At 44.0% G+C, this 27280-nt stretch overlaps 1 protein-coding gene across 3 annotated transcripts in view; it reads right to left on the minus strand.

The window, feature by feature from the left end:
• Positions 1-292: 292 nt before the first annotated feature.
• PRKRA (protein activator of interferon induced protein kinase EIF2AK2) overlaps positions 293-27280 on the minus strand; it is a 28420-nt gene continuing 1432 nt past the window's right edge. Inside the window, exons 2-8 of one of the 3 annotated variants that reach the window (XM_069983017.1) lie at positions 24444-24613; positions 12911-12992; positions 10130-10214; positions 3057-3174; positions 2314-2411; positions 1223-1397; positions 293-706 (exon numbers count right to left, since the gene is read on the minus strand). In XM_069983017.1, coding sequence (XP_069839118.1) covers positions 549-706; positions 1223-1397; positions 2314-2411; positions 3057-3174; positions 10130-10214; positions 12911-12992; positions 24444-24613 — 886 coding nt within the window. In that variant the 3' untranslated portion in view covers positions 293-548. Of the gene's footprint in view, positions 707-1222; positions 1398-2313; positions 2412-3056; positions 3175-10129; positions 10215-12910; positions 12993-16969; positions 17330-24443; positions 24614-27280 lie in introns of those variants that run through there. The other 2 variants (XM_069983016.1, XM_069983015.1) reach the window with 2 other exon arrangements.

Genomic DNA, 27280 nt, shown 5'->3' on the forward strand with positions numbered 1-27280 from the left:
TATATATATATATATATATATATATATATATATATATATATATTTCACTTGAAAGGGTTGTGCAGCAAAATTTGCCCTATGTCAGATTAAAAATTTAAATTTGTAATTTTTATATATTATATATTTTTAAATCTCCACTTTAGTGAATAGCCCTATACTATGGAAAGCTTCACTAGAAGAAGTCCCAGCTGTTCTGATGGCAGAGTCTAGCAATAAATCAGTTTCCACAATGGGAAAGCTCCTTTAGATAAAACCCTCCACCACACCATTGACTACACGTGAAAAAAAAAAATCTGGTTTCTCCAATTTAATTACATTAAAACAAATAAAATTCATACCACATATCTGGGTTTAAACAAAGCATAACATGATGACATTTAATACTTGGGAGTGATGGAGTGATCCAGAAGGGTGAAACTTAATTCTTTCATTTCATTCATTATTTTTTAGTATGACCATTTAATTGACTATTCAGTAAATGAACAGGTCAAGGGATAAGGAGCGGTGTGAGGCAGACATCACTTTAGTCTTCATTTTTTTCTTCCATCTTATTTTCTTCCAGCCATGATTTTTAAGTATTGCAGTGCATTGTGGGCAGCGTCATTGTGAGCATTGCCACAGGAAAGCCCAGTTCCATGACAAACTGTGACTGGGTTGGTGGACAGTTCAGCCAGACACTGGTACTGCCCATTTACACTCAGTTCCTCTGCAAAAAAAATAAAAATACAAATGTCAGAATAATATTTGAGATCTATAGCAGTCCGAATAGAAATACTAAGTGGATGTAAACTGTAGTGTACAGTTTTTTTCCAGCTGTGATTTGTTTGAGTGGAAGAAATAGTGCAGCTATTACATCTCTTCCTCTTATCATCCGAGTGTCTTCTCCTTATGGCAACACCCAACAGCAAGGTAGAATGCTCAGTGTTTGTTTTATAGCAGACTCGCAATAGTATGAGGACTTCTTCACTTAGCATGTCCTGCAGTTTATAAGATTTAATTGGTGTGTGTTGTGTCAGAGCAAATCCACAATATATGTTAGGAGGAGAAAACACTCAGGGCATAAGAGGAAGAGGTGCAAAGGCTGGACTATTCTGTTATGTATATGTACAACCATGGTAGCCACTACTCGATTACAAGACTGATAGTGGCTGACTTGGCAAAAGGTTTTCAATTGATAGGGACACTTTAAAAAGGAAAAAAAAAAAATCAGGTACAATCTTACCTATATCCATATAGGAAACTCGAAAATCTTGCTCTTCTGCTACCTCTGTCAGCATCTTCACATAGTCTGTGTTGGGAATACTTAACGCACTTCTTTTCAGCAGGTTTATTTTTTCACCAGATGAATTTTTTAGGGCGTCCCAGGTACATCCAGGATTATTACCAAGAGGCTTCTTCTAAAATAATCAAGAAAACTGTCAACACCAAAGCCAGAACATGTCTTTAGACTTACTTGGCTTATAAGCCAAGGGTTTGATACGAGCCTACAATAGACTTTCAGCTGATGTTTGGTTGGTATCCAATATAGCCTAGGCTCACATCTAAGTAACCCCATTACACAGGGCAATTGTCTGCCCAAATCAAGCCTATTCCGGCAGATATTGCCCCTGTATCAATCAGCCAAGGAGACCATCTTCTGATTATTGTCTTTAAGCAGGTTTAAAAATAGTCGCCCGCCGATTGTGCATGGTCGAAGGGCGATGAAAGTGCCGAGAAAATAAAGTTATACATCACCTCTTTACGCTCTCACATGTCATTCCGGCTTCTTCCGGCTTACCACAACCACTGATGAAGGTTCTGAAGCGTCTCTGCAGTGACAGGCCGCTCAGCAAATCACTGGCCACAGCTCTGTGCAGTTGGCCAGTGACTGGCTTCAGCGGCTTGTCACTTCAGAGACATCTCAGAAATGCCAGCAGTGGCTGTGGGGAAAGTGGGGAGAAGCAGTTAGGAAACCGGGGAGCGTAAAGAAGTTAAGTATTACTGTCTTATTTACTATATATGCAGCAAGGGCTGCACGGACATCGCCAACTAAGTCTGTGCGACCCTTTCCGCATGATTGTCGAGCCATGTAATAGAATATTGAGGCCCTGTATTGCAGATCCTGTTCGGCACTGGCAAATGGAGCCAGATGAACAGCTGATTGCTGATCAACAATCAGAACAAAATTTACAAAATGACAAATTGGTGTTATACGCATCCATAACACAACATTGATCACTATATTTCTGGTTATTCTTTATTACCCCAATATTAAGAGAAGCATCCTTCAGAATACTTGTGTCTGTTTTGTGCTGCTATGATCCTTATACTCACTAAAGAGATATTGATTTTATCAGCTGGAATGCTTTTTAGTTTGGCAAGCAACTTCTCCGCTGCAATCTTCTTTGCCACTTTTTTCGATGTACCAGCACCTGTAAAGAGGATGAAAATAATGTATTAGGAAACTTTACCTATATAAAACTAAGAAAATCCAAGAAAGAGTTACAACACATTTAGTAAATGAGGACATATAAGTTCACTGGCTGCCCATAGAAGTCTCCCGAGATGGAGTGGCTCAAGAGAGAGAAGTTATTAAAAAAAATAATAATAATAATTATATATACACGCACACACAAGAGTTTATAGTGTGTTTATTAGATTTCAGTACTTCAGTACTTGATTCACAGCTTTGTTAGCCTCCACCTATCTGCTCCGTAACAAATTACAGACAGCAGATATATAGTATGGCCCTAAACAGTGGCACTCCTCATGTACACACAGATGATACCTTATCCTGAAAGGTTCACTTTTAAGTGTCCCTGTCGTCTCAGGTAACTTGTCAGCTCAGTACCAGGTATAGAACTGCATATCTCAGCACATAGTAGTAACCATACTAGTTAGCTTTGCTGCTTGTTTGTAAGTAGGAGTGCCTTTTTTTGTTCAAAGCTGAAGAGTCGAACTGATGGTGCCGAGCTGCAGCAGCGCCTCCCCCCCCCCCCCCCTACCCAGCCTTGCATGACCAAGTACTAGTTCTTTACATGGTATGGAGCAGAAAAAGTGTCGCCTGATATACTTACCGGTTTCTACAAAACTTTCTACACGACAGGACAAGGTGAACTCTCTCTTATGTGGCGGTCCTGCTTCTTGAGACACAAAATACTCAGGTAGCCTCCATCCTTTCTGTACGGCAAGTTCCTGGAATGAAAGAAAAGTAGGATTTCACACCAGAAGAGAAAAAGTGTAATGGGGAGAACAAGCTGAGATTGAAATAGCCCTTTAGGTTCCCTAGAAACTGCAAGTTAATTTCAACAGAACCTCCTTTTCTCCAAGTGGTTTTAGCAACCGATGGTTACGTATAGACAGAGCAGTCTTATCCGCAACAAATTTAAGTCGCAAAAGGGTGAAATCCATGGGAAATATATGCAGCACAACCACAACATAGAAGGCATGCCTCTGACTTGCCCTATAAATATCTTTCACTATGTGTAACAAAGACAAGAGTCCATCAAGTTCAGCCTACAGAAACCCTACTGTGTTGATCTAGAGGAAGGCAAAAACCCTTATGAGGTAGATGCCAATTGCCCCATTACAGGGAGAAGAACTTCCTCCCGACTCCTATGGCAATCAGAATAAATCGCTGAATCAACGTCCTATCACATGAATCTAATGGCCATAACTTGTAACGTTCAAGAAAAGCATCCAGGCCTCCCTTGAACGTATTTAATGAATCAGCCATGACAACATCATGAGGATCAGAGTTCCATAGTATCACTGCTGTTACAGTAAAGAATCCGCATCTGTGCTGGTGGTGAAACCTTCTTTCCTCTAGACGTAGAGGATGCCCCCTTGTCGTAGCTACGGGCTAGGTGTAAAAGGATCTCTGTACTGTCCGTTCACATATTTGTAAGTTGTGATCAGATCACCCCCTAGGACGCCTTTCTAAACTAAATAGCCCCAAGCGTGATAACCTGTCTTGTAACCCACCCATTCAACTAATTACCTTTGTCGCCCTCCTCTGCACCCGCTCCAGTTCAGCTGTGTCCTTCTTATATACTGGAGGCTCAAAACTGTACACAGTATTCCATATGTGGTCTGACCAGTGACTTATACAGGGGCAAAACTATGTTCTCATCTTTAGCATCTATGCCTCTTTTGATGCATCCCATTATTTTATTAGCCTTGGCAGCCGCTGCCTGGCACTGATCACTAAAATTGAGTTTACTGTCCACCAATACCCCCAGCTCCTTTTCAGAAGCAGTTTTACTCAGTGTTTTTTAAATTTAGCACATAACTGTACTTTATACTAGGGCCCAATTGCATAACCTTACATTTATCCACATTAGACTTCATTTGCCATTTCTCTGCCCAAGCCTCCAGCTTCTCCAAATCCCTCTGTAAATATGATATTATCCTCCTCTGTGGTGATTACTTTACCCAGTTTAGGGTAATCTGCAAAAATGGAGATTCTACTTTGTAGCCCCTCTACAAGATTATTAATAATTGTATTACAAAGAATGAACCCAACACAGACCCATGCGGGGCCCTACTAGTAACTGAGACCCAATCTAAGTATGTTCCATCATTATACCACCCACTGTTTTCTATCACTAAGCCAGTTACTTACCCATTGACATATTTTCCCTTAGTCCCAGCATTTTCATTTTATAGACCAACCTTTCATGCGGTACAGTGTCAAATGCCTTTGAAAAGTCCAGTTACACAAAGTCCACAACAGTCACCAGATCCAGTCTACAACAGACCTCCTCATAGAAGCTGATCAGATTAGTCTGGCAAGACTGATCCCTCATAATGCCCATGCTGGTGATGTGTTATAAAATTATTTTAATTAAGATACTCCAATATAGAATCTCTTACAAATCCCTCAAATACTTTACCCACTATAGATGTTAGACTTACGGGCCTATAGTTTCCGGGATTACTCTTTGATCCCTTCTTGAATATTGTTACTACATTAGCTATGCGCCAGTACTGTGGAACAATCCCTGTTATTATAGGGCCTATAAAGATTAGGTAACAGAGTACTTAAAGGATAAGTTACAAAATTTTTTATTAAAGTATTGTATTGCCCTCCAAAAGTTATACAAATCACCAATATACACTTATTACGGGGAATTCACAAAAAGTGCTTTTTGTCCCTGCACTTACTACTGCATTAAGGCTTCACTTCCTGGATAACATGGTGATGTCACTTCCTGGATAACATGGTGATGTCACGCCCCGACTCCCAGAGATGTGCGGGCTGTGGCTGCTGGAGAGGATGATGGTAGGGGGACACTGAGGGACACAGGGCACTGGAGGGACACTGAGCATCCCCCTGCCATCATCCTCTCCAGCAGCCACAGCCAGCACAGCTTTGGGAGTCGGGTCGTGACATCGCCATGTTATCCAGGAAGTGAAGCCTTGATGCAGTAGTAAGTCCAGGGAACAAGCCATTTATAAGCATTTCCCATAAGTGTATATTTTTGATTTGTACAACTTTTGGGGGGCAATACAATACTAATAAAAATTTTCACCGGACTTCTCCTCTAATTCCTGCAAAACTCTGGGATGGATGCCTTCTGGGCCTGGGGATTTATGGATTTTAATGTTTTAAAGCCATCGCCTCACTTCTTGTTGTATTAGGCACTTAAAATTTAAGGGAGAATTTACATGATCCATAGTCATGTCATCTGTCATAGGATTCTCCTCTGTAAATACAGTAGAGAAGAACTTATTTAGTAGATTGGCCTTTTCCTCGTTCCCCTCCACCATTACATTCAGATTATTTTTGAGGGGACCAACATGTTTGGTTTTAAGTCTTATTATTTATATAAGTGATCATCATTCTGGGATTCTTTTTACTTTTGGTGGCCATCCTTTCTGTTGCATTTTCTACTTCCTTTATTTATTTTTTTTACACAATTTCTTTTTTTTTTGTAGTCTGAATGCTTCTTGTTTTTTTTTTATAATTTATTAAAACCCTAACAGCTGTAGCTAATCACATCATAGATCTACATTGGATGATCTTAAAAATGTCCCATTTCTTTTGTGTAGATGGGGATTTGTGATATATCTTCCAGCAGCAAGAAATAAGACTACAATCAAACTGCATCCGACTTCAGTACTGGTGCTGGCTGGGTTTTGGTGGGGCTTTTTGGGTCTGGTCCTGTGACATTGGGGTTGCAGGGCCGTTCCATGGCCTCCCTTCCCTGCATGTGCACGCTTTGCGGGGTTGGCGGTCGCTGACCGACGCGGTGTGGAGTTAGCGTAGGGACCCGTGTGGACCAGAGGACCTGCGCGGTGGTACACGGGGCAATATGGCTTGATCAATTCATATACAGACACTCTGGTGTTGATTTTTAATATAGGCCTAGCGGCAATAGTATCGGCCATAGATGGGATGTGCAGCCGTTCCATTCTCTCCAGTTCGTGTTTCACAGTTCTCCCTCTCTGAACAGCCCGCACTCCTTTATAAGACCCACATGACCAAAATTAGCAGGATATGTCTGTGCTCACATGTCTGGACCCTATGTCTTCCCCATTCTGTGAGAGCAGCAATGGTAAGTGTAATACCATATCCATACTTGTGTCGTTTGGGGGCAGCCTTCCCCGCCGGTGGTGCTGGCTGGGTTTTGGTGGGGCTTTTTGGGTCTGGTCCTGTGACATTGGGGTTGCAGGGCCGTTCCATGGCCTCCCTTCCCTGCATGTGCACGCTTTGCGGGGTTGGCGGTCGCTGACCGACGCGGTGTGGAGTTAGCGTAGGGACCCGTGTGGACCAGAGGACCTGCGCGGTGGTACACGGGGCAATATGGCTTGATCAATTCATATACAGACACTCTGGTGTTGATTTTTAATATAGGCCTAGCGGCAATAGTATCGGCCATAGATGGGATGTGCAGCCGTTCCATTCTCTCCAGTTCGTACATCCTTTAAAAAGAGAAGTCCCATGACACGTACTAAAAAAAAACAAAAAAAAAAACAAAAAACCACAAGACGGCAGGGGGGGGCAGGAACAGAATAATAAAAAAAAAAAGTTCACTGACCTATCCTCGTGCCTTGTAGAACCGCTCCCCGTCTAGCCAGCAACATCCCAGCCATCCCTGAGCAGACAAGCGATCAGCTAGGCAGTAAAGTTGCAGCTGATACGTGACATACCAGGTGCCAACCGAAAACGACAGCCGGCAGCTCCTGGGAGCAGCTCTGCTGAGCCATGGGGATGGGTAAGTACACTTTGTGTATTATGTTACTGCACCCCCTCCCTTTTTTTATTTTTTTTTATTTTTATTTCATGGGACCTCTCGAGTCCTGCAAGTTGTGACTGGTTGTTTCAGGACATTCCGTAGATGTATATTTGCACTAAGAACAGAGAGGCCAAGTCACCACCTACAACGCTTTAGGTTTCTCTAACTATTCCTAAACAATTATTGCAGGTAAGTGATATGTGTCTAAGTAGCATTCACATGAAGATTTCCCAAAGCATCACACTTCTTCCTATGGGCTGTCATATTTACAATACATCCTGGGGCTCTCCCCCCCCCCCCCAGGTAAGGGACACACATGTATCACCCATCCACAAGTAGAGATGAGCGAACCTGCCGAGGTTCGGCTTCGTATGAACCTGAACTCTCTGTGTCTGATTCCCGCTGTCTTCCCGCTCCGTGAAGAGGGTGGATACAGCCGGAGGACCGCCTGGAAAACTGGGATACAGTCTATGGCTATGGCTGTATGCCAGTTTCCCAGGCGGTCCTCCGGCTGTATCCACCCTCTCCACGGAGCGGGCAGACAGCGGGAATCAGACGCCGAGAGTTCAGGTTCATACGAAGCCGAACCTCGGCAGGTTCGCTCATCTCTATCCACAAGATGAAATCACATTGTAAGTAAAGAGGTCAGCATGGACATTTCGTTTGCTAGAGCCCCTAGCAATGTACTGTTCATCCTGACACTTTTCTATCATAGCCAGCAGTAGTTTGTGCTACAGTAGCTCTTCTGTGGGATCAGACCACATGGGCTAACCAATGCTTCCCATGTAGATCAATGAATTCTGGTCTCTGGTCCAACCGTTGTCCTGTTTTACGGCTACTTTTGGAACTAACCACTACATACCAGGAACATCCCAAAAGACCTGCAGCTTTGGAGGCTAAATTGCCATGGCTAGAGAACTGTGTCGCTCAGGTTCTTGCACAGATTTTGCTGCTTCTAGACTTCACAAAATTGTCCGTCCACTTACTGCCTAATAAATCCCTCACTTTGAGCGGAGCCACCATCATGAGATACTCAATGCTATTCATTTAACCTTTCACTGGTTGTAATGTTATGGCTGATCAGTGTATCCCTCTCAACAATTATAGGAAAGGATAACTGGAGAAAAACCATCTGTACCAAGTAGTCAGAAAGTTAATAAAAATGTATAAAGTTCAAACACATATACATTGGAGGGCTATACGGGACACGCTAAGACTTAATCACAAAGCACATGTAGAGGAGAAGACGAGAGGCTCCTGCACCCTGTACTGCTCACTCCAGCCTTGTGCCAAGATCAATGACAGCTGAGCTTAGGCCCTTCTCAAATTTAACATGCGGAGAACCTGCTGTTGCAGAACGTCAGCTATGGCTTCAGTCCATAGGCTGGAGCCAAATGCCGCCTGGATACATAAGTAGGGTCTGTGGCATTTTGCCAGTTTAGTAATATATATACGTCTTGGCAGTAGCGGCAGCACTGCTAACATTTTCTGTGCAGCATTGCTATTTCTTATCTCTATACTTAAGATCTAAAACTACTACTAGGTTGATTGCTGGCTATCTGCTCCCCAAACATGAGATATCTATGATGTAGAGTCTAATACAGTATCAAAGTACTTGTCCAATTCACAGGAAGCCCTGAATCTGGAAGGACTATACCAAGCGATGCATGTGTCCTTGTTAATATCGGTGACAACAGTTGCTACTGCTGTATAATATAGCAAAGTTTTGAAAATGTGACAAAAAAGTTTGTCCAAATCCTAAAAAACGCTTTAATTTTGTAAATATAACGATGGCACAGGGAGGCCGAAAAGGTGCCAAATCTGTCACTAGGGCCGTTAGACACATTTCTCTTTTGCACCAAAACCATAGTGCACTGCATAACACCATCTCTTTTCTAGAGACATTTAAAGAGTCTAGAGGCGCAAGAATTGTGGTTACAATGTACAATAGGAGTGGCCCTATTGTGATGCATTATGGTTAGTAAGAGATTGTTCAGCCATTAGTTATCTTCTCCTGTCCCCTCCCCATACACAGGAATGTTCTGCATGGCTGAGCCTTCCTGTGTTCTCTATCGGGAGGAGTAAACCGCAGCCAGAGGGCTCTGACTGCAGCTTATCTGCCTCAGAATAAAGGGGCTGAGCAGTGATTTTTCATAATTTCTAACATTTGTCAGTGGTCGTTTTGGAGAGCATTAGACCAATGGTCAAACCCACCATGAGCGTCGGAAACGACCCACGAAAGTATATGGTGTGTGGGGACCAAGAGGTAAGTTCCTACCTAGAGTCAGGCCTTAAAGGGGTTGTCCGGCGATAAAAAATTATTCACAGAATAACACACATTACAAAGTTATACAACTTTGTAATGTATGTTATGTCTGTGAATGGCCCCCTTCCCCGTGTTTCCCCCCACCCACGCTAGACCCGGAAGTGTGGTGCATTATACTCACCGCATCTCGTGTCGTCCACGGTCTCCGATCGTCAGCAGTGACGTCTTCTTCGGGAGGCCGGCGGATCTTCCCGAGTGCCGGCCGCCCTCTGCAGCGTCATCCGAAGCTCAGCCGCGATTGGCTGAGCATAACTGTGCTGTGTAAGACGTCACTGCTGAGGATCGGAGACCGTGGTCGGCACGTGACAGGTAATGTATAGCGCACCACACTTCCGGGTACACGGGTGGGGGTGGTGGGACACGGGGAAGGGGGCCATTCACAGACATAACATACATTACAAAGTTGTATAACTTTGTAATGTGTGTTATTCTGTGAATAATTTTTTATCGCCGGACAACCCCTTTAACATCAGATGTAACTATGCTGCAGCCCATGTCATGAACGCATTCAAGAAGAACTCTCATTGTCACATATCCAAACATCCAACATACAAAAAAAACCCTCAAAAATACAAACAGGTACCTGTAAGGAACCAATTGGGTTGCCTTGAATCTGATTGGAAACTTGTTTGGATGCATCTTTTGTGATGGGTTCGGTCATGGGCAAACTGTGAATTCAAATAAGAGTTAGCATGTAGCATGACTTATGCTTCACAGAATAATATTCGTCTACCTTACTGAGAAGAGACGCTTTCATCCTCTCCTGCTCATGGGGAGAAGCTTGTAATAAGATTTCTCTTGGATGCACATGATTGCAAAAACCAACTGAATAGATGTAGCAATGCAGGCTGTATCCAAGTGAGGACATTTACTTTAAAGGGGTGTTTCTGTATGTAGTAGTTATGACCCATCTACTGTATCCACAGAATAAATCTAAGTGTCACTGTCGTGTAAATTTTTTTTTCCAGAAATCAATAGTCCAGGCGATTTTAAGAAACTTTGTAACTGGGTTTATTAGCCAAAAAATGCTTTTTTATCATGAGAAAGCAGTTTGAAGATCTCCCCCCGTCTTCATGGTTCTCTTTTGGAGAGGGGAGGGGTGGAGGGAGATGAGGCACCAACACAGGACTAGTGATGTCACGATACCAGAATTTTGAGTTCAATACCAATACTCGATTTTTTAGTTCGATACTCGATACCAGTTCGATACCTCGAAAAAAAAATACTTTATAAGATCAGCACCCTCCTCTCCTGACATCACCCTCCTCTCCTGACATCCTCTGTGCTGCTGTGACCTCCCCTATAAGATCAGCACCCTCCTCTCCTGACATCCTCTGTGCTGCTGTGACCCTGTGACCTCCCCTATAAGATGAGCCCCCTCCTCTCCTGACATCCTCTGTGCTGCTGTGACCCTGTGACCTCCCCTATAAGATCAGCCCCCTCCTCTCCTGACATCCTCTGTGCTGCTGTGACCTCCCCTATAAGATCAGCCCCCTCCTCTCCTGACATCCTCTGTGCAGCAAGGGACCAAACATTATGTTTATTGGGGACAGCATGGGGGGGGGGCAGTAGTGGATTATAATGTGGGCGGATTGACGGGGGGGAGGCAGGTTGGGTGAACAGCCCGGGGCCCAGGGTACATTTAATCCGCCACTGGGTACAGACTACAACCCCCACACTGCAGGGAGCTGGTGAAGGCTGCCAGGTCTGGACGGACAGGAGAGGGTTACTCTGCCTGGCAGGTCAGTTCCTGTCAGGGGGCAGGGGTGTAAGGGCAGGGATGCGGGGGGCACACCAGAGGGCAGGGATGCGGGGGCACACCAGAGGGCAGGGATGCGGGGGCACACCAGAGGGCAGGGATGCGGGGGCACACCAGAGGGCAGGGATGCGGGGGCACACCAGAGGGCAGGGATGTTTGCAATGTCTGCACACATCCCCCGCTCTCACTGCAGTACCTGTGGAAACTCAGCATGAGGCTTGTCAAAGCTGAGGGGAGGGGGATTTGTAAAGGGAGCTAATTTAAGGTGGGACAGCCTGAACCTCGGCCACCAGGAAGATTAACCTTTGCTGCTGGCCAAGGTTCAGGCTGTCTGTTCCACCTTAAATAAGGAGGAAGTGACGCCAGGGGGCAGAGGGCTGCACTCAGAGAACATGGCCGGCGCTTAGCTAGCCGCCGGCCGTGTTCTCTGCTCTATACTTTATATTAAGCTGCGTTATTAGGCAGCTTAATATAAAGTATCGATACCAGGAAATCCTGGTACCGAATCGTTTTTTTGCCCGAAATATCGATAGTAGTATCGATATTTCGGTGCATCGTGCATCCCTACACAGGACAAAGAAGAGTTAATTTACAACTAGATCACGGGGCTCTCTCCTCGGAAGTCAGCACTGACCTCTCTATAGGGGCTTTTACACAGGTCCCGCTGTGTAATCCTTTGTTCTCTGCTGGCAACTAATCTCCCTCCTCCCCCTCCATAGGTTACACAGGGCCCGACTAATGTAAAAGTCGAGATTTGAATGCAGATAATGGCGTATTTGTCTAATTAACCCAATTACAAAGTTTCTTAAAATCGCCTGTACTATCAATTTATGGAAAGAAAAAAAAAAAAAAAAGAAAAAAAAAGGACAGTGACACTTTAAGAGATTGTGGGAAGTCCAAACGATGGAGCCCCTCGCATTCTCGAAAATGAAGACCCGAAATCCCTACTGAGTGGAGCTGCACGTCGCCGCTCTATTTATTCTCTAAGGAGCCAATGAAAGCTGCATTCAGCTCTCTTCAATAGCCCCTGTAGAGAATAAATGGAGGGGCAGCGCAGAGTGGATATTGGGTTGTTCCCCATTCTCAAGAATGCAAAGGGCCCCAGTGGTCGGACCCACTAAGATCGAATAGGGCATAACTACTCCAGATGGCAATACCAGTTTAACTAAAAGGCCAAAAGTAGAGCAGGGATATCCAGGCTTATGGGCATGGGCTTTCCTTAGGACAGACTATTGATAACAGATTGGTTGGGGTCTGACTGTTGGCACCCCTGCCAATTAACCGTATAAAGGTTCTGCAGTGCTTAAGCGAGTGCCATAGTTACTTCAATAACTACACATGCTTTGTACTGTTACTAGAAACTGTGCAAGGTAGTCTAGAACTGCCCCATTCACATGAACTGGGATTATGCTGCAATACCTTGCACTGCTGCTATAAAAAGAACAGTGATCTGAGGGAGTGCTGAGAGTCATCAGTTTGTAAACCCTTGGTAACCCTTTACCACTTTTAAAAGTAACATGATCCACAAAAGACTGATAAAGAACACTCAGAAGAAAAAATAAAATAAAAATAAAATTACAAAAAAAAAAAAGGAATGTGTCTTACTTCAAGTTGGCATCTCCTCTTAGTATGTTCAGGGCCGACTCTGCAGCTTTATGTTTTGCTACTTTCTTGCTTGGCCCTTCGCCTGCAACGGGAGAAACAAGAGTTATTTTAATATGGTACTGTATGTCCGGTATAAGAATCCTAAAAGCATAAAGAACATAATTCTTCAAGAAAACCCCAAAGCATCCAATCTTTATCTTAAATTCTTATTGTACAGCAAGTGAAAAAAATGCCAGGTAGTGGCCGGATGGACAAGCAGCTTTATGGTAGGGACATCGGCAGAGAATCTTACTGGATATTTTATTAATTATTAAAAGTGAAACAGGGAAATTAGATATCTAAAAAAAAGTCGTCTGAGGACATAATCGAAATACCTGTAGGAAATCTTATAAAATAAACCAATCAATATGCAACCTTAAGACCGGCCACTGTTTCAGAGCCGAGGCTTCACTGGTTCTTATCAGTCTCTTTTCCCCTTTGTTTATTGGTACAATGAAGAAGTGGCACTGCAACCACTGAGTCAATAGGTGTCCAAGTCATGCAGACGTTCTATAACTCATATGGCAGGAGATTAGGTAGCTGAACAGTGGTTTATAATAGTGAGCTCTGGCTGTACATAGATGGTGTAGATTTCCATGTGTGATGCACTGGCAGTCACTGATGCAATAAAAAGTAAGAAGGTGCCTATTAATACATTTATTGCATCTTACTCCAACCTACAAGCATAGATATAAATTCCCTCCTACAAAGTCCACACCAAATACTGAATCCCTGGGTTCTTGATCTCTCTGACCATTAGAAAGTTACATAGTATATCAGTAACAGGAAGGAGGTGCCTGAAGACGCATTCATGGTTCTGTCTTCCAAGAAACCAGCATGAGCTGCGAGCAGGATAGATATACTTAGCACACTTACTCATAAGAAAGGAACAATCTCCTTCTTGGAACTCAGATGACAGAGCAAGTAGTCAAGGTCATGAAGACTATGCTACTTAGTTGAATCAAATATATAATCCGACTCCCTTCCACAGTTTACAACCAATGCACTGGGAACATAGTGCAGATAACCTTTAAAAATAATCATCTGCAACTGGACTGTTTTTATGTGAAGACAAACCACTATGGGTGTAACATCCTGCCAATATGACACCGCCATATTCCCGCAAGCCCTCCTACTCCCCCGTCATCACAGGTAGGACTTCTCAGGACATCCACTGTGACCCGAGAACAACATTTGGGTTACATCATCAAGACCCTATTCAGACTGATCAAGAGCCAGACGAAGCTCGGTTGGCTACAATACAATAAGTCACAAGCAACTTTAAAGGGGAAGTCCACGTTTGCAACCAATTTTATATTGCTCTAACAAAACAACTTTTTTAAGAAACAGTTTAAGAAAAAAAGGTCTTGGGCGCACAGCTTATTTGCAGACCTGAGTGTCTCCATGGTAACAGACTTCAAACAAACCCTGTGTAGTCAGATACTGAAAACACGCTCACACCAAACTGTCCTCTATTTCTTGCTAACATACATTTGACCAGTAACAAGTAGAAACTACTCATTACCGTATACACAAAGAGGCTTCCCTAAGAATGTCAAGTAGTAATATATCCATGGCTTTTTTTGTATTGTAAGCCCCATAAGTAGATTATATTAATACTTTTATGTTACTACTGCTACTACCTTAGTGAATTCTTATTCAATGTGTTGCCCAAACTTCATGCTCTGTGATGACTGAGAGCAGCTGTAAAATTTCATGACAGTCTCGGGGTAAGGCTGCATTCACACGTTCAGCGTTTCACACAGAACACAGCGTGGAAGGCCTGTAACGGAGTGTCCCAATCCCCCCCGGGAGCAGGGCAACTGTATGATGCAGGGAGCAGGGCAACTGAATGTACACCGCACTATAATGTAGCAGACAGTAGGGCACATATTCATGCAGTTCCCCCACTCCCAGCATTATATCAGCACGGAGGAGGGGGGATTCAGTTACGGGCCTTTCACGTCCGAGTGCTGCATTCACATGTTCAGTGTGAACCTACCTACTTTCGCGATCCATGTAAACAGTCTGAGTTTACATCCATGTCTATGTTTTTCACGGATCTGTTTAAGCCTTTTAAATTTCATCACATCCATGTTTTTCACCAGGCCCCTCTGCCCCACTTCCGATGGATGCAAGGAAGTGGGGCAGAGCCACTGGCCTAGTTGGTGGTACACGCCCTAGTGTACCACCAACTAGGCCGCAACCGTAAGAGGCCCAGCTACCTGGACACGCAGCAGGAGGCCACAGGCACAGAGTGTCCAGTCACAAAAAGAAGGCGCACGATGTGGGCCCTCTTCACCCTGATCCAAGGACCACCACACGTCTTCGGGGAAGGAAGGGAAATTCCACCCGAATCCCTGCTGGGCTTTCGTTCAGAGTTATGACATGTCCTATTTTTTAACGGAACGTATTGGAGATCCAAGAAATCACTGAACACGTGAATAGCCCAATACAAAGCAATGGGCTATAAATCTGTCCGTGCGCACGGACAACTTCACAGAATGCAGCCTTACACAGAGAAAGTGACTTCCAGCCCATCCACTATATGTAAAGCTACTGTTTACAGTGCCCTGTGCCATGATCAGACCTGGTGATTATAGGGAGAGAGCAGCAGCGCAGACTCACCTTGCTTATAAAATAAAACGTATGGTTGGAGGGTGGCTTTTAAAGGACAACTCCGGTGTTTTTCTTTTTTACCTTATTTAACACACATTACAAAGTTATATAACTTTGTAATGTGTGTAAATAAGCGGTATTGCCCCGATTCCCCCCCTTTCTTGCCGACCCCCGACGACCACCAAAACCTACACCCAAACTGGAGACAAGAGTGGTGCTGTCTCTGAAAAGAAAGTGGCCATGTTCTTCTAACGCCGGATAACCCCTTTAAGTATGTCATTGTTGCGCTTCTACAGTCCTTACGCAGACCTACGCATCTCCATGGTAACAGACAACTAGCAAGCCCTGCGTATTTTGATCCTGAAGTCAGACTTTATCCCATCTGTTTCAAATGTAATGCTAACACATTTGTAGGTTATGAAGAGAGTATGACTGCAGGATCAGACTACACTGGGCTTGTTTGGCATCTGTTACCATGAAGTTTCATTTTAGATAAATTGGGACAAGGTTTATATACATGCATGGATACCATTTTCCAAGTATAGTGCTGTGGCTCTCTGTTTCAATGTCATCTTACAAGGTCACAGAGGATTTAAGTTTCTCATATACAGTATGGTATAGCGGCACCGATAAATCTTGCGTTACCACGAGGAAGTGGTGTCTGGGATATGCATAAAAGGAGAATATGTCAGCTCACCCTTGATAGCCACAATTAGCGCAGGTGTGTGTGGACCTCCTGGAAGTGAAGCACGTTCTGGCTGTATTGCCGGCCGCAACCCGGAAAGTCCATGAAACGAAAAATTCCATCCACGGCTTCAATAAAATTATGGTAGCTTTATTGGGTCATCACAAAAAAGAAAACAAAAACAAAAATAAAAGATAAAAACACGCCGACGCGTTGCAGGGTTAGAACCCCTTAATAATGCCATGATTAAGGGGTTCTAACCCTGCAATGCGTCGGCGTGTTTTTATCTTTTATTATTTTTTTTTATTTTTTGTGATGACCCAATAAAGCTACCATAATTTTATTGAAGCCGTGGATGGAATTTTTAGTTTCAGTGTCTGGGATATGACTGCATTTAAAAGGACATGAAAATTAAATCATACGGTAATACTACAGGCTCATTCACACCATCATATTTTGGCTCCATACATAGAGTCCATAGACACTGCAGAGGAAACGATGCAGCATATAAATCTGACAGGGACAAAACTGTTGCATAATCAATGTGAATTCTCCCCTAAAAGTAATGTATCTGGAGGATAATCTGTGTAATAACCTGAAGTACAGACCACGGGGACTGTGTGCCACCTACACCAGGCCTGACCTGAAGAAGAAATTCGTCCAAAACCCTCACACCTCAGACGCCTGCAGCCCAGAGAGCACCTCAGACATCTCACCTCCCTGTTTCTTGGTCGGCTTGTCAGTTTTCTCAGTTTTCTCCGGTTTCTCCTTTTTCTCTGTCTTTTCTGGTTTCTCTGTCTTTTCCAGTTTCTCCTTTTTCTCTGTCTTTTCCGGTTTCTCTGGTTTCTCCTTTTTCTCTGTCTTTTCTGGTTTCTCCTTTTTCTCTGTCTTTTCTGGTTTCTCCATTTTCTCGGTCTTTTCCGGTTTCTCTATTTTCTCTGCCTTTTCCGGTTTCTCCGTCTTTTCCGTTTTCTCAGACATGGTTACTGTTAATGCTGCTCCTGTTCCTAGCCCAGACTGAGTGAGGACTGCGACTATCACAGTCATCTACCACTCCCAACACTTGATCCCAGAGCTACAGCTGTTCACACGTATGAGGCTTATTTAGGGACACAACGCGCTGCGTTCAGCAACCAAGACTATCGCTACAGCACAAAGGATTTCTCTGTATGTATGCATGAAGTATGATCGAGTCACACTGGGGTAAAAGTCAGGAAACATTAACAAAATCTCGCCATATTCGCATTTGAAGGTAGAATATATATTTTATGTAACTTTTTTTACTTTTTTAATAGCCCCAATAAGTGGACTATCACCAGCAACCCTCTGATTGCTCATATGATATTTTGCCTGTCTGCATTATGCTGGCGCATACAGAGCAGGCCCCTGGCTGACATGGAAATCTATCAGCACCAGGCGATCAGATCACAGGCTGCAGAACTGTTGAATGCTAGTTATGATCTGACCATGGCATGTGATGTCACGTCAGGTCATACTAATCAAACACATCTTAGAAAATACTGATTTTTGTCAAGTGTATGACCTTCTATTGCTCAAGCACTATGGCTTATGTTTATTCATTTTTAATATCAAGAGGGGCTTTGTTACGGAAGATCATGAACACATAATGGTCAATCATTTCCATCATCGTGCAACTGACGGACACCTATTGTTCACTTAAAGGAGAAGTCCGGCGAAAATTTTAATTCAAGTATTGTATTGCCCCCCCCAAAAGTTATACAAATCACAAATGTACGCCTATTACGGGCATTACGCCTATTACGGGAATATTGGTGATTTGTATAACTTTTGGGGGGGCAATACAATACTTTAATAAAAATTTCCGACAGACTACTCCTTTAAGGAAGTCACCTCAAGGTCGTTGGATCTCTGCCACCTTTACTTTAAATGAGCTGCGCTGCAATACCAGACCACGATCCCACATTTTTTAAATTGCTTTTGGAAGTATTTTTATGCACGTTTTTGTTTTATGAAGTTTTTTTTGCATTCTATTCCATGTCTGAAATATGGGCGACAAGGAGGCTGAAAGTGACACCAAGAAAAAAATGCTGTCATCTCCGGCCCTGCACAGCCTTCAGTGACCCCAGGGAAGAGGGGGAGGGAGATTCACAAACGTGTTACACTCCTCTAACCAATCAGAGAGGATATATGTCACTATTAAGTAAGTGTGTGTGTGCGTGTGCGCGGGGGGGGGGGGGGGGGGGTGTTACTTTTAGATGAAAGGGGTGAGAAGTCAAGCAGTTGCACATCTAATCTGGGTCCTGGGCCTCAGCAGAACACTTGTCAACTTTAAAATGAATGTCTATGATAGCTGAACTGCTGCTATTTTTGGTCTCTGGTTATATGAAGATATGTGCTGGTGTACAGACGTAAGTGTCACGCATGACCTTTGCACAGCTTATACATTCAGGGACCGCTGTGCATCTACGGCTCTGGTGCAAAATTACACCATGAGTAAAGAACTGGACAGCATGTCTACAATAAAGAAAGTGTTCACTGTTCTAGTGTATTGTGTAGGGGGAATATATGACCATTATTTCCCCCCCAGATCAGAAAAGCCATTGGTGGAGTTATCATTTTAACCTTTAGGACCTGGTTGTGTAGCAGCTCAGTTTGCAAGACAAATCAGCCCCCTTATAGTGACCATTGTCATGGCTGGAGCTGTACCAAGTCTAGTCAAATTCAGCAGCTGTCTGAGTCCTGTGCCCACTGGGACCAAGAAAGGTGGCATTGTGTATAGGAAACCAGAGAAGGCAGAAGCATAAATACCTCTTCTTTCTCATCTCCTGGATGTTTGGCATCCGGCTCAAACAGAACACCTGCGTGCCATATTGCTACAGCATACAGTCCCCTTACACTTTATACTTTTGTCGGCTGTACCCTTCACTTGTAGCAGGTTCTCCAATCGGTATAGGGTTCATAGAGCTCCCCAAGAGAATCACTGCCCAACTCCTCTTGTTCTGGGAGAGATAAGCCACATAGCTCTCTGGCTGCAACTTACCCCTCCTCATAGAGGACACAGGAACGCTTGGCCGTGCTGAATGCTCCAGTGTATGGGTAGGACGGGAGAGATAACTGATGACTGGACGATCGTTCGCCCATCAGTTATTGAAGGTTTTGTTTGAGTACGTAAATAGTGTAAAAACCATCATGGCACAAAAGTTGTTTAAGTGTACCTGCCACAACGGGCAGCTTCCAGATCAGCAGCGAGATCCACTACTAATACGGCAATCCATGGATATGGAGACTCAATGAAACTGTAATGCATGGGACCCCTATTGGATTCAATGGAGGTTGCAAGCATTACAGTCTCAGCATCCCAAACTTCCGGATTAGTAGTGGATCCTGCTGCTGATCTAAAAGCAGCCCATCGTAGCGGGTAAACTGTCTATAAAGTGTACCTGCCACTATGGGCTGCTTCCAGTTCAGCGGCAGGAGGATCCACTGATAATCTGGAGGTTTGGGTCTCCATGGATATTGAAACAGTAATGCTCCTGACCTCCACTGGATCCAATGGGGGCCTAGTGCATTACAGTTTCATTGCATCTCTATATCCATGGGGAGCCAAACTTCCGGATTAGTAGTGCATCTCACCGCTGATCTGGAAGGGGCCCATCGTGACAGGTACATTTTAAAGACAATCTGTCAAAGCTCTGTTATGTAGCTCCTGTTATTCCATTCCCGTAATCAATAGGGCATTTCTTTACACTGTCAATATTGATTGGATGGGGTCATACTGTCGAGACATTCTCCATTGACACTCATGTACAAAGCACTGCACCATGCATTACCCCTATACTGTGGCACGTGAAGTCCTCACATGTCTATATTAACCCCTTCACGTCAGCCATCTGTATATATACGTTCCTATTGCACATGCCCCGTGCAGTAGGAATGTACATATACGTTCCTGACTGACAGGGGCTTTGTGATGAGAACGGGATCGCTGCAGGGACAGCGATCCCGCTCTCATCTGTGTACAGCACCGGAGATAATGAGGATCAGCTGCGATTCCGCAGCTGACCCCCATTAACCCCTTAGTGACCGCCGAAACGGCGGTCACTAATGGGCCGGTGCCGCCGCTGTATTTCATCTCCCCCCACCGTGAATCCACGGTGGGGGGAGATGAAATAAGTAAAAATCAGACCCCAGATCAGCCCCCTAGTGCCCCAGTCACTAACCCCCCCTCCCGCGGCGACCATCGGATCCAAGATGGCCGCCGCGATCACCCCAGGTTGCCTCTAACCACAGCAGGTTGCCTGTAACCACCCCATGTTGACCGTATCCACCCCATGTTGACCGTAACCACCCCAGACTGCCCGTAACCACCCCAGACTGCCCGTAACCACCCCAGACTGCCCGTAACCACCCCAGACTGCCCGTAACCACCCCAGACTGCCCGTAACCACCCCAGACTGCCCGTAACCACCTCTAGATTACCCGGAACCACCTCTAGATTACCCGGAACCACCCCAGACTGTCCGTAACCACCCCACATTACCTGTAATCTAATTTTTTTTATTGTATTTTAGTAACTGCGCTATTCTAATAACTGTTACTAGCTGCGGTTTTGCTCCAGCAAATTGGCGCTCCTTCCCTTCTGAGCCCGGCTGTGTGCCTATACAGTGGTTTATGCCCACATATGGGGTACCGTTGTACTCAGGAGAACCTGCGTTACAGATTTTGGGGTACGTTTTCTCTCCTGTTCCTTGTGAAATTTAGAAATTTCAAACTAAACCAACATATTTTTGGAAAAATTCAAGTTTTTCATTTTTACTGGCCAATTTTGAATACTTTCCTCTAATACCTGTGGGGCCAAAATGCTCATCCTACCCCAAGATAAATTCTTTGAGGGGTGTACTTTCCGAAATGGGGTGACTTATGGGGGGATTCTATTCTGTAGACATTACAGAGGCTCTGCAAACGCACCTGGTGCTCAGAAACTTCTTCAGAAAAATCTGCAGAGAAAAAGCTAATTGGCGCTCCTTCCCTTCTGAGCCCCGCTGTGTGCCCACACAGTGGTTTATGCCCACATATGGGGTACCGTTCTACTCAGGAGAACCTGCGTTACAGATTTTGGGGTGAATTTTCTCTCCTGTTCCTTGTGAAATTGAGAAATTTCAAACTAAAGGAACATATTATTGGAAAAATTCGAGTTTTTCATTTTTACTGTCTACTTTTGAATACTTTCCTCTAATACCTGTGGGGTCAAAATGCTCACCACACACCAAAATGAATTCTTTGAGGGGTGCACTTTCCAAAATGGGGTGACTTATGGCGAAATTTTACTCCGCTGGCACTACAGGGGCTCTGCAAACACAACTGACGCTCAGAAACTTCTTCAGCAAAATCTGCATTGAAAAAGCTAATTGGCGCTCCTTTCCTTCTGAGCCCTGCTGTGTGCCCATGCAGTGGTTTACGCCCACATATGAGGTACCTTTTTACTCAGGAGAACCTGCGTTACAAATTTTGGGGTACTTTTTTTCTCTTTTTCCTCGTGAAATTGAAAAATTTCAAACTAAACGAACATATTATTGGAAAAAATTTGAGTTTTTCATTTTTACTGTCTAATTTTGAATACTTTCCTCTAACACCTGTGGGGTCAAATTGCTCATCCTACCCCAAGATGAATTCTTTGAGGGGTGTACTTTCCAAAATGGGGTGACTTATGGCGTTTTTTTCTATGCTGACACTACAGGGGCTCTGCAAATGCACCTGGCGCTCGGAAACTTCTTTAGCAAAATCTGCAATGGAAAAGCTAATTGGCGCTCCTTCCCTTCTGAGCCCCGCTGTGTGCCCATGCACCCCACATATGGGGTACCGTAGTACTCAAGAGAACCCGTGTTACAAATTTTGGGGTGCTTTTTCTCTCATGTTCCTTTTGAAAATGAGAAACTTTAATCTAAATGTATATATTATTGGAAAATTTTAATTTTTCATTTTTTTACTGCCTAATGGTGAATACTTTCCTCCTCCAGCCCCTGTAGGGTTAAAATGCTCATTATACCCCTAGATTAATTCTTTAAGGTGTCTAGTTTCCAAAATGGGGTCACTTATGGGGGTTTCCAGTATACAAATCTCCTAAATCAACTTAAAATAAGAACTGGTCCCTAAAAAAATCAGTTTTGGAAACTTTCACGAAAATGTGGTAATTTGCTGATAAATTTCTAAGCCCCGTAACACCCTAAAAAAGTAAAATATGTTTATGAAATGAAGCCAGAATAAAGAGGACATATTGGTAATGTGACTTAGTAACTAATTTATGTAATACAACTTTCTTTTTTTAGAAGCAGAGAATTTCAAAGTTCATAAAATGCTAATTTTTTCAATTTTTCATGATATTTTGATTTTTTTCACAAAAAAACACACAAAGTAGTGACCAAATTTTGCCACTAATATAAAGTGCCATATGTGACGAAAAAACAATCTCAGAATCGCTAGCATACGTTAAAGCATCACTGAGCTATAAGAGCATAAAGTGAGACAGGTCAGATTTTGAAAAATGAGCCTGGTCTTTTAGGTGCAAATAGGCTTGGTCTTGAAGGGGTTAAAGACTATACCACCATATGGGTCTTCTATAGGCAATACTTACAGTAAACAACAAGTTAAGTCTACACAATCAGCCGGCAAATAAGCATTTTCTCATTCATAGGCCAATCAGCCTTTTACACAGGGAAAGAATTTAGGCCCTTTTGCACTGTAACGGCCGTTACTCTCTTGATGTAATAGCTCCTGTTAATGGGCAACGATCAGCTGACATACACAATGTTAGCTGATCCTTTTCTTTCAACATGTTGAAAGATTTTGGACTGATAACGGTCTCTTGGTCATCGCTCTGTGTAGAAGTGGCGGCAGCAGACCACCGCTATCTCCTATGGGCATCCCGGACAATCTTAAGCAAGAAACAAGGAGCAAGCGAGCGCTGACCTGACAGCTCCTCAACATCGGCTCATGTAATAGGGGCTTTTGAAGTAGCAGTGACAGGGACCAGGACACAGCAGCCTGGAAGATGCAAGGTGGGTGGGGATGAAGGGGTAGGAGGGTATAACGATTTTTTTTACTTGCCCCCAGCAAAATATAAATCCATTCTTTTCCTTGACAAATACATTTCGCAGCGACTAATCTTTTAATAAAAAGAACCTACCAAACAGTCCAATCTGAAGCAATCATGTTATAAAGGAGTACTAGGGGAGAAGACTGATGTATAGTTTTGTTACAAGAGCTCCAATAAAACTTTTCACTAAATTATTGAAATCTTCCTATGTGTAGCAGTCCAATGGGCTTAGTCAGGGACTTGCAGCCTCTGTGTATGATGGTGCATACAGAGATAGTGGCCAATCTCTAAGTAGGACTGCCAGTGGACTCCTAAGCATAGAAAATACAGAGATATAACCCCTTTCAACACATGTACAACAAATGAAGCTTCAGAAGAGCAAGGCGTGTGCTTAAAGGAGAAGTCTGGCAAAAAATTTTATTAAACTATTGTATTGCTTATTACAGGAAATGCTTATAAAAGGCTTTTTTTTCCTGCACTTACTACATTAAGGCTTCACTTCCTGGATAACATGGTGATGTCACTTCCTGGATAACATGGTGATGTCACTTCCTGGATAAATTGGTGATGTCCCGACCCGACTCCCAGAGCTGTGCGGGCTGTGGCTGCTGGAGAGGATGATGGCAGAGGGATGCTCAGTGTCCCTCATCATCCTCTCCAGCAGCCACAGCCCGCATAGCTCTGGGAGTCGGGTCGTGACATCACCATGTTATTCAGGAAGTGAAGCCTTAATAAAGTAGTAAGTGCAGGGAAAAAAGCATTTATAAGCATTTCACGTAACAAGTGTATATTGGTGATTTGTATAACTTTTGGGGGGCAATACTTGAATAAAAATTTTTTTGCTGGACTTCACCTTTAAGGAGGTGGTAATGCTACATATTTGGCAGGTGCTAGCTGCTAACAGCCATCAGTGGTCAGAATCACTAGCCTTTATTTTGTGCCAGTTTGGCACGACAGCGATAGTCTTAATCACATTACCTGCTACTCCCGGACACACATATGAAGACAAATATCCTATATTTGATTGTCTATTGATGCCCTGCCGCTGCCTATCACACACACACACACACTGAGGAGTAAAGGCATAGCCTTTTGTGAGGTTTTTCTTTACAAACCTATGCATGATATCTCTCCTATGGCAACACAGAAGGTGAAGCTTGGGTTATGGGCTTGTCCCTCTGCCTTTTCGAAGGTGTACACAGGGGGGCTGCCAGTCTTTATTCCAAATTCATGTAGCAGCTGAATGGGCGTCTTACATGGGGTGGTCGCTGAGAGTTCCTTTAAGCTGTAGAGACAAAAAAAAAAAGCAACATATAAAAAAATTATAGCCAACAAGTCTCCTACAGCCAGGAGCCTCCAGACCGGAGAACAAACCCCAACACCACTGACATCAATAGGTTTCTATAAGCTTAGGATTTGTTCAGAACATACACTCACCGGCCACTTTATTAGGTACACCTGTCCAACTGCACGTTACCGCTTAATTTCTAATCAGCCAATCACATGGCGGCAACTCAGTGCATTAAGGCATGTAGACATGGTCAAGACAATCTCCTGCAGTTCAAACCGAGCATCAGTATGGGGAAGAAAGGTGATTTGAGTGCCTTTGAACGTGGCATGGTTGTTGGTGCCAGAAGGGCTGGTCTGAGTATTTCAGAAACTGCTGATCTACAGGGATTTTCACGCACAACCATCTCTAGGGTTTACAGAGAATGGTCCGAAAAAGAAAAAACATCCAGTGAGCGGCAGTTCTGTGGGCGGAAATGCCTTGTTGATGCCAGAGGAGAATGGGCAGACTGGTTCAAGCTGATAGAAAGGTAACAGTGACTCAAATAGCCAACCGTTACAACCAAGGTAGGCAGAAGAGCATCTCTGAACGCACAGTACGTCGAACTTTGAGGCAGATGGGCTACAGCAGCAGAAGACCACACCGGGTGCCACTCCTTTCAGCTAAGAACAGGAAACTGAGGCTACAATTTGCACAAGCTCATCGAAATTAGACAGTAGAAGATTGGAAAAACGTTTCCTGGTCTGATGAGTCTCGATTTCTGCTTGAACATGACAATGAGTTCACTGTACTCCAATGGCCTCCACAGTCACCAGATCTCAATCCAATAGAGCATCTTTGGGATGTGGTGGAACGGGAGATTCGCATCATGGATGTGCAGCCGACAAATCTGCGGCAACTGTGTGATGCCATCATGTCAATATGGACCAAAATCTCTGAGGAATGCTTCCAGCACCTTGTTGAATCTATGCCACGAAGAATTGAGGCAGTTCTGAAGGCAAAAGGGGGTCCAACCCATTACTAGCATGGTGTACCTAATAAAGTGGCCGGTGAGTGTACATAAACATAGCACAGGTCAACTGTGCAAACCATCCTGCCTTTTAACTATGTTCCTTCCACAGGAAACAAAAGGGCCATCTTGTGGCCAAGAAGTAGTACTACATCATCCATAGAACCCTGTAAAAGCATTTAGTCACTGCAGTATTTAAAAAAAAAAAAAAATAAAGTAAATACTGGGCGTGAGACCCCCTTTATAAAGCTGACATCCACCACTAGCAGCTGAGATCAGACATAACTGTGGTTAATCCCCTAGATGCTGCGGTCAAAAGCAACCACAGAATCTATGGGGTTAATGGTGCGTTCACACCTACAGGATCTGCAGCTGATTTTCTGCAGCAGATTTCAGTTAAATAACTGAACACAGCATCAGATTTGATGCTGTGTTCAGTTATTTAACTGAAATCTGCTGCAGAAAATCAGCTGCAGATCCTGTAGGTGTGAACGCACCCTAAAGGTGTATTTTCCCATATGACAGTTACCTCCTTCTCATCGGGATAGAGGGTGACTAGAGGATGGCGATCGGGAAAAGGGGCATTTATTCTTTATGGGAACTGCTGCCACATATGTGCCACTTCTCCATTTTACCAAGAGACTGAGGGCCCTAATAAGCAGTCTTTGTTTTTTGGTTACCTTGCCTCCCAAAACATTGCATTAAAGCAGGGATGGGGAACCTTCGCCCTCCAGCTGTTGCAAATCTACAATTCCCATCAGGCCTGGACAGCCAGAGTGAAGCTGTAGAGTGATTGCAAGGTAACCTTAGTGTACTGTTATAGAACCCCTAAATATATAATATATACATTTCCAAAGGTGGGACCAAAGCTGGGCTGTTAGTCTATACTACACACAGGTTCTTTCTTTCACTGAGTCTATGGGCCAATCACAGGCACATCTCTGCTATGTCATGATCTAGTACTAGTGAAAGTGCACTAGACCACACAGACAGGCACTGAGCTAGGGGATGACATACACAGTACTATGAATGTGGGGGGAGAAGGTGTTACTATGGCACTAGACTGCACAGACAGGCACTGAGCTAGGGGATGACATACACAGTACTATGAATGTGGGGGGAGAAGGTGTTACTATGGCACTAGACTGCACAGACAGGCACTGAGCTAGGGGATGAGATACACAGTACTATGAATGTGGGGGGAGAAGGTGTTACTATGGCACTGGAGCGCACAGACAGGCACTGAGCTAGGGGATGAGATACACAGTACTATGAATGTGGGGGGAGAAGGTGTTACTACAGCACGGGACTGCACAGACAGGCACTGAGCTAGGGGATGACATACACAATACTATGAATGTGAGGGGAGAAGGTGTTACTATGGCACTGGACTGCACAGACAGGCACTGAGCTAGGGGATGACATACGCACAGACAGGCACTGAGCTAGGGGATGACATACACAGTACTATGAATGTGGGGGGAGAAGGTGTTACTATGGCACTGGAGCGCACAGACAGGCACTGAGCTAGGGGATGACATAAAGTGAATATACCAGTTCCTGTAGGGCCCAGCAACACCAGCGATATCCTCTCTCCTCGATGCCGCACCTCCATTAGAATCAAACCTGGCGGCATCCCCGAGGGGAGGGGATAT

The sequence above is a fragment of the Dendropsophus ebraccatus genome, chromosome 9 (genome assembly GCF_027789765.1).
Source record: "Dendropsophus ebraccatus isolate aDenEbr1 chromosome 9, aDenEbr1.pat, whole genome shotgun sequence".
NCBI classification, from domain to species: domain Eukaryota; kingdom Metazoa; phylum Chordata; class Amphibia; order Anura; family Hylidae; genus Dendropsophus; species Dendropsophus ebraccatus.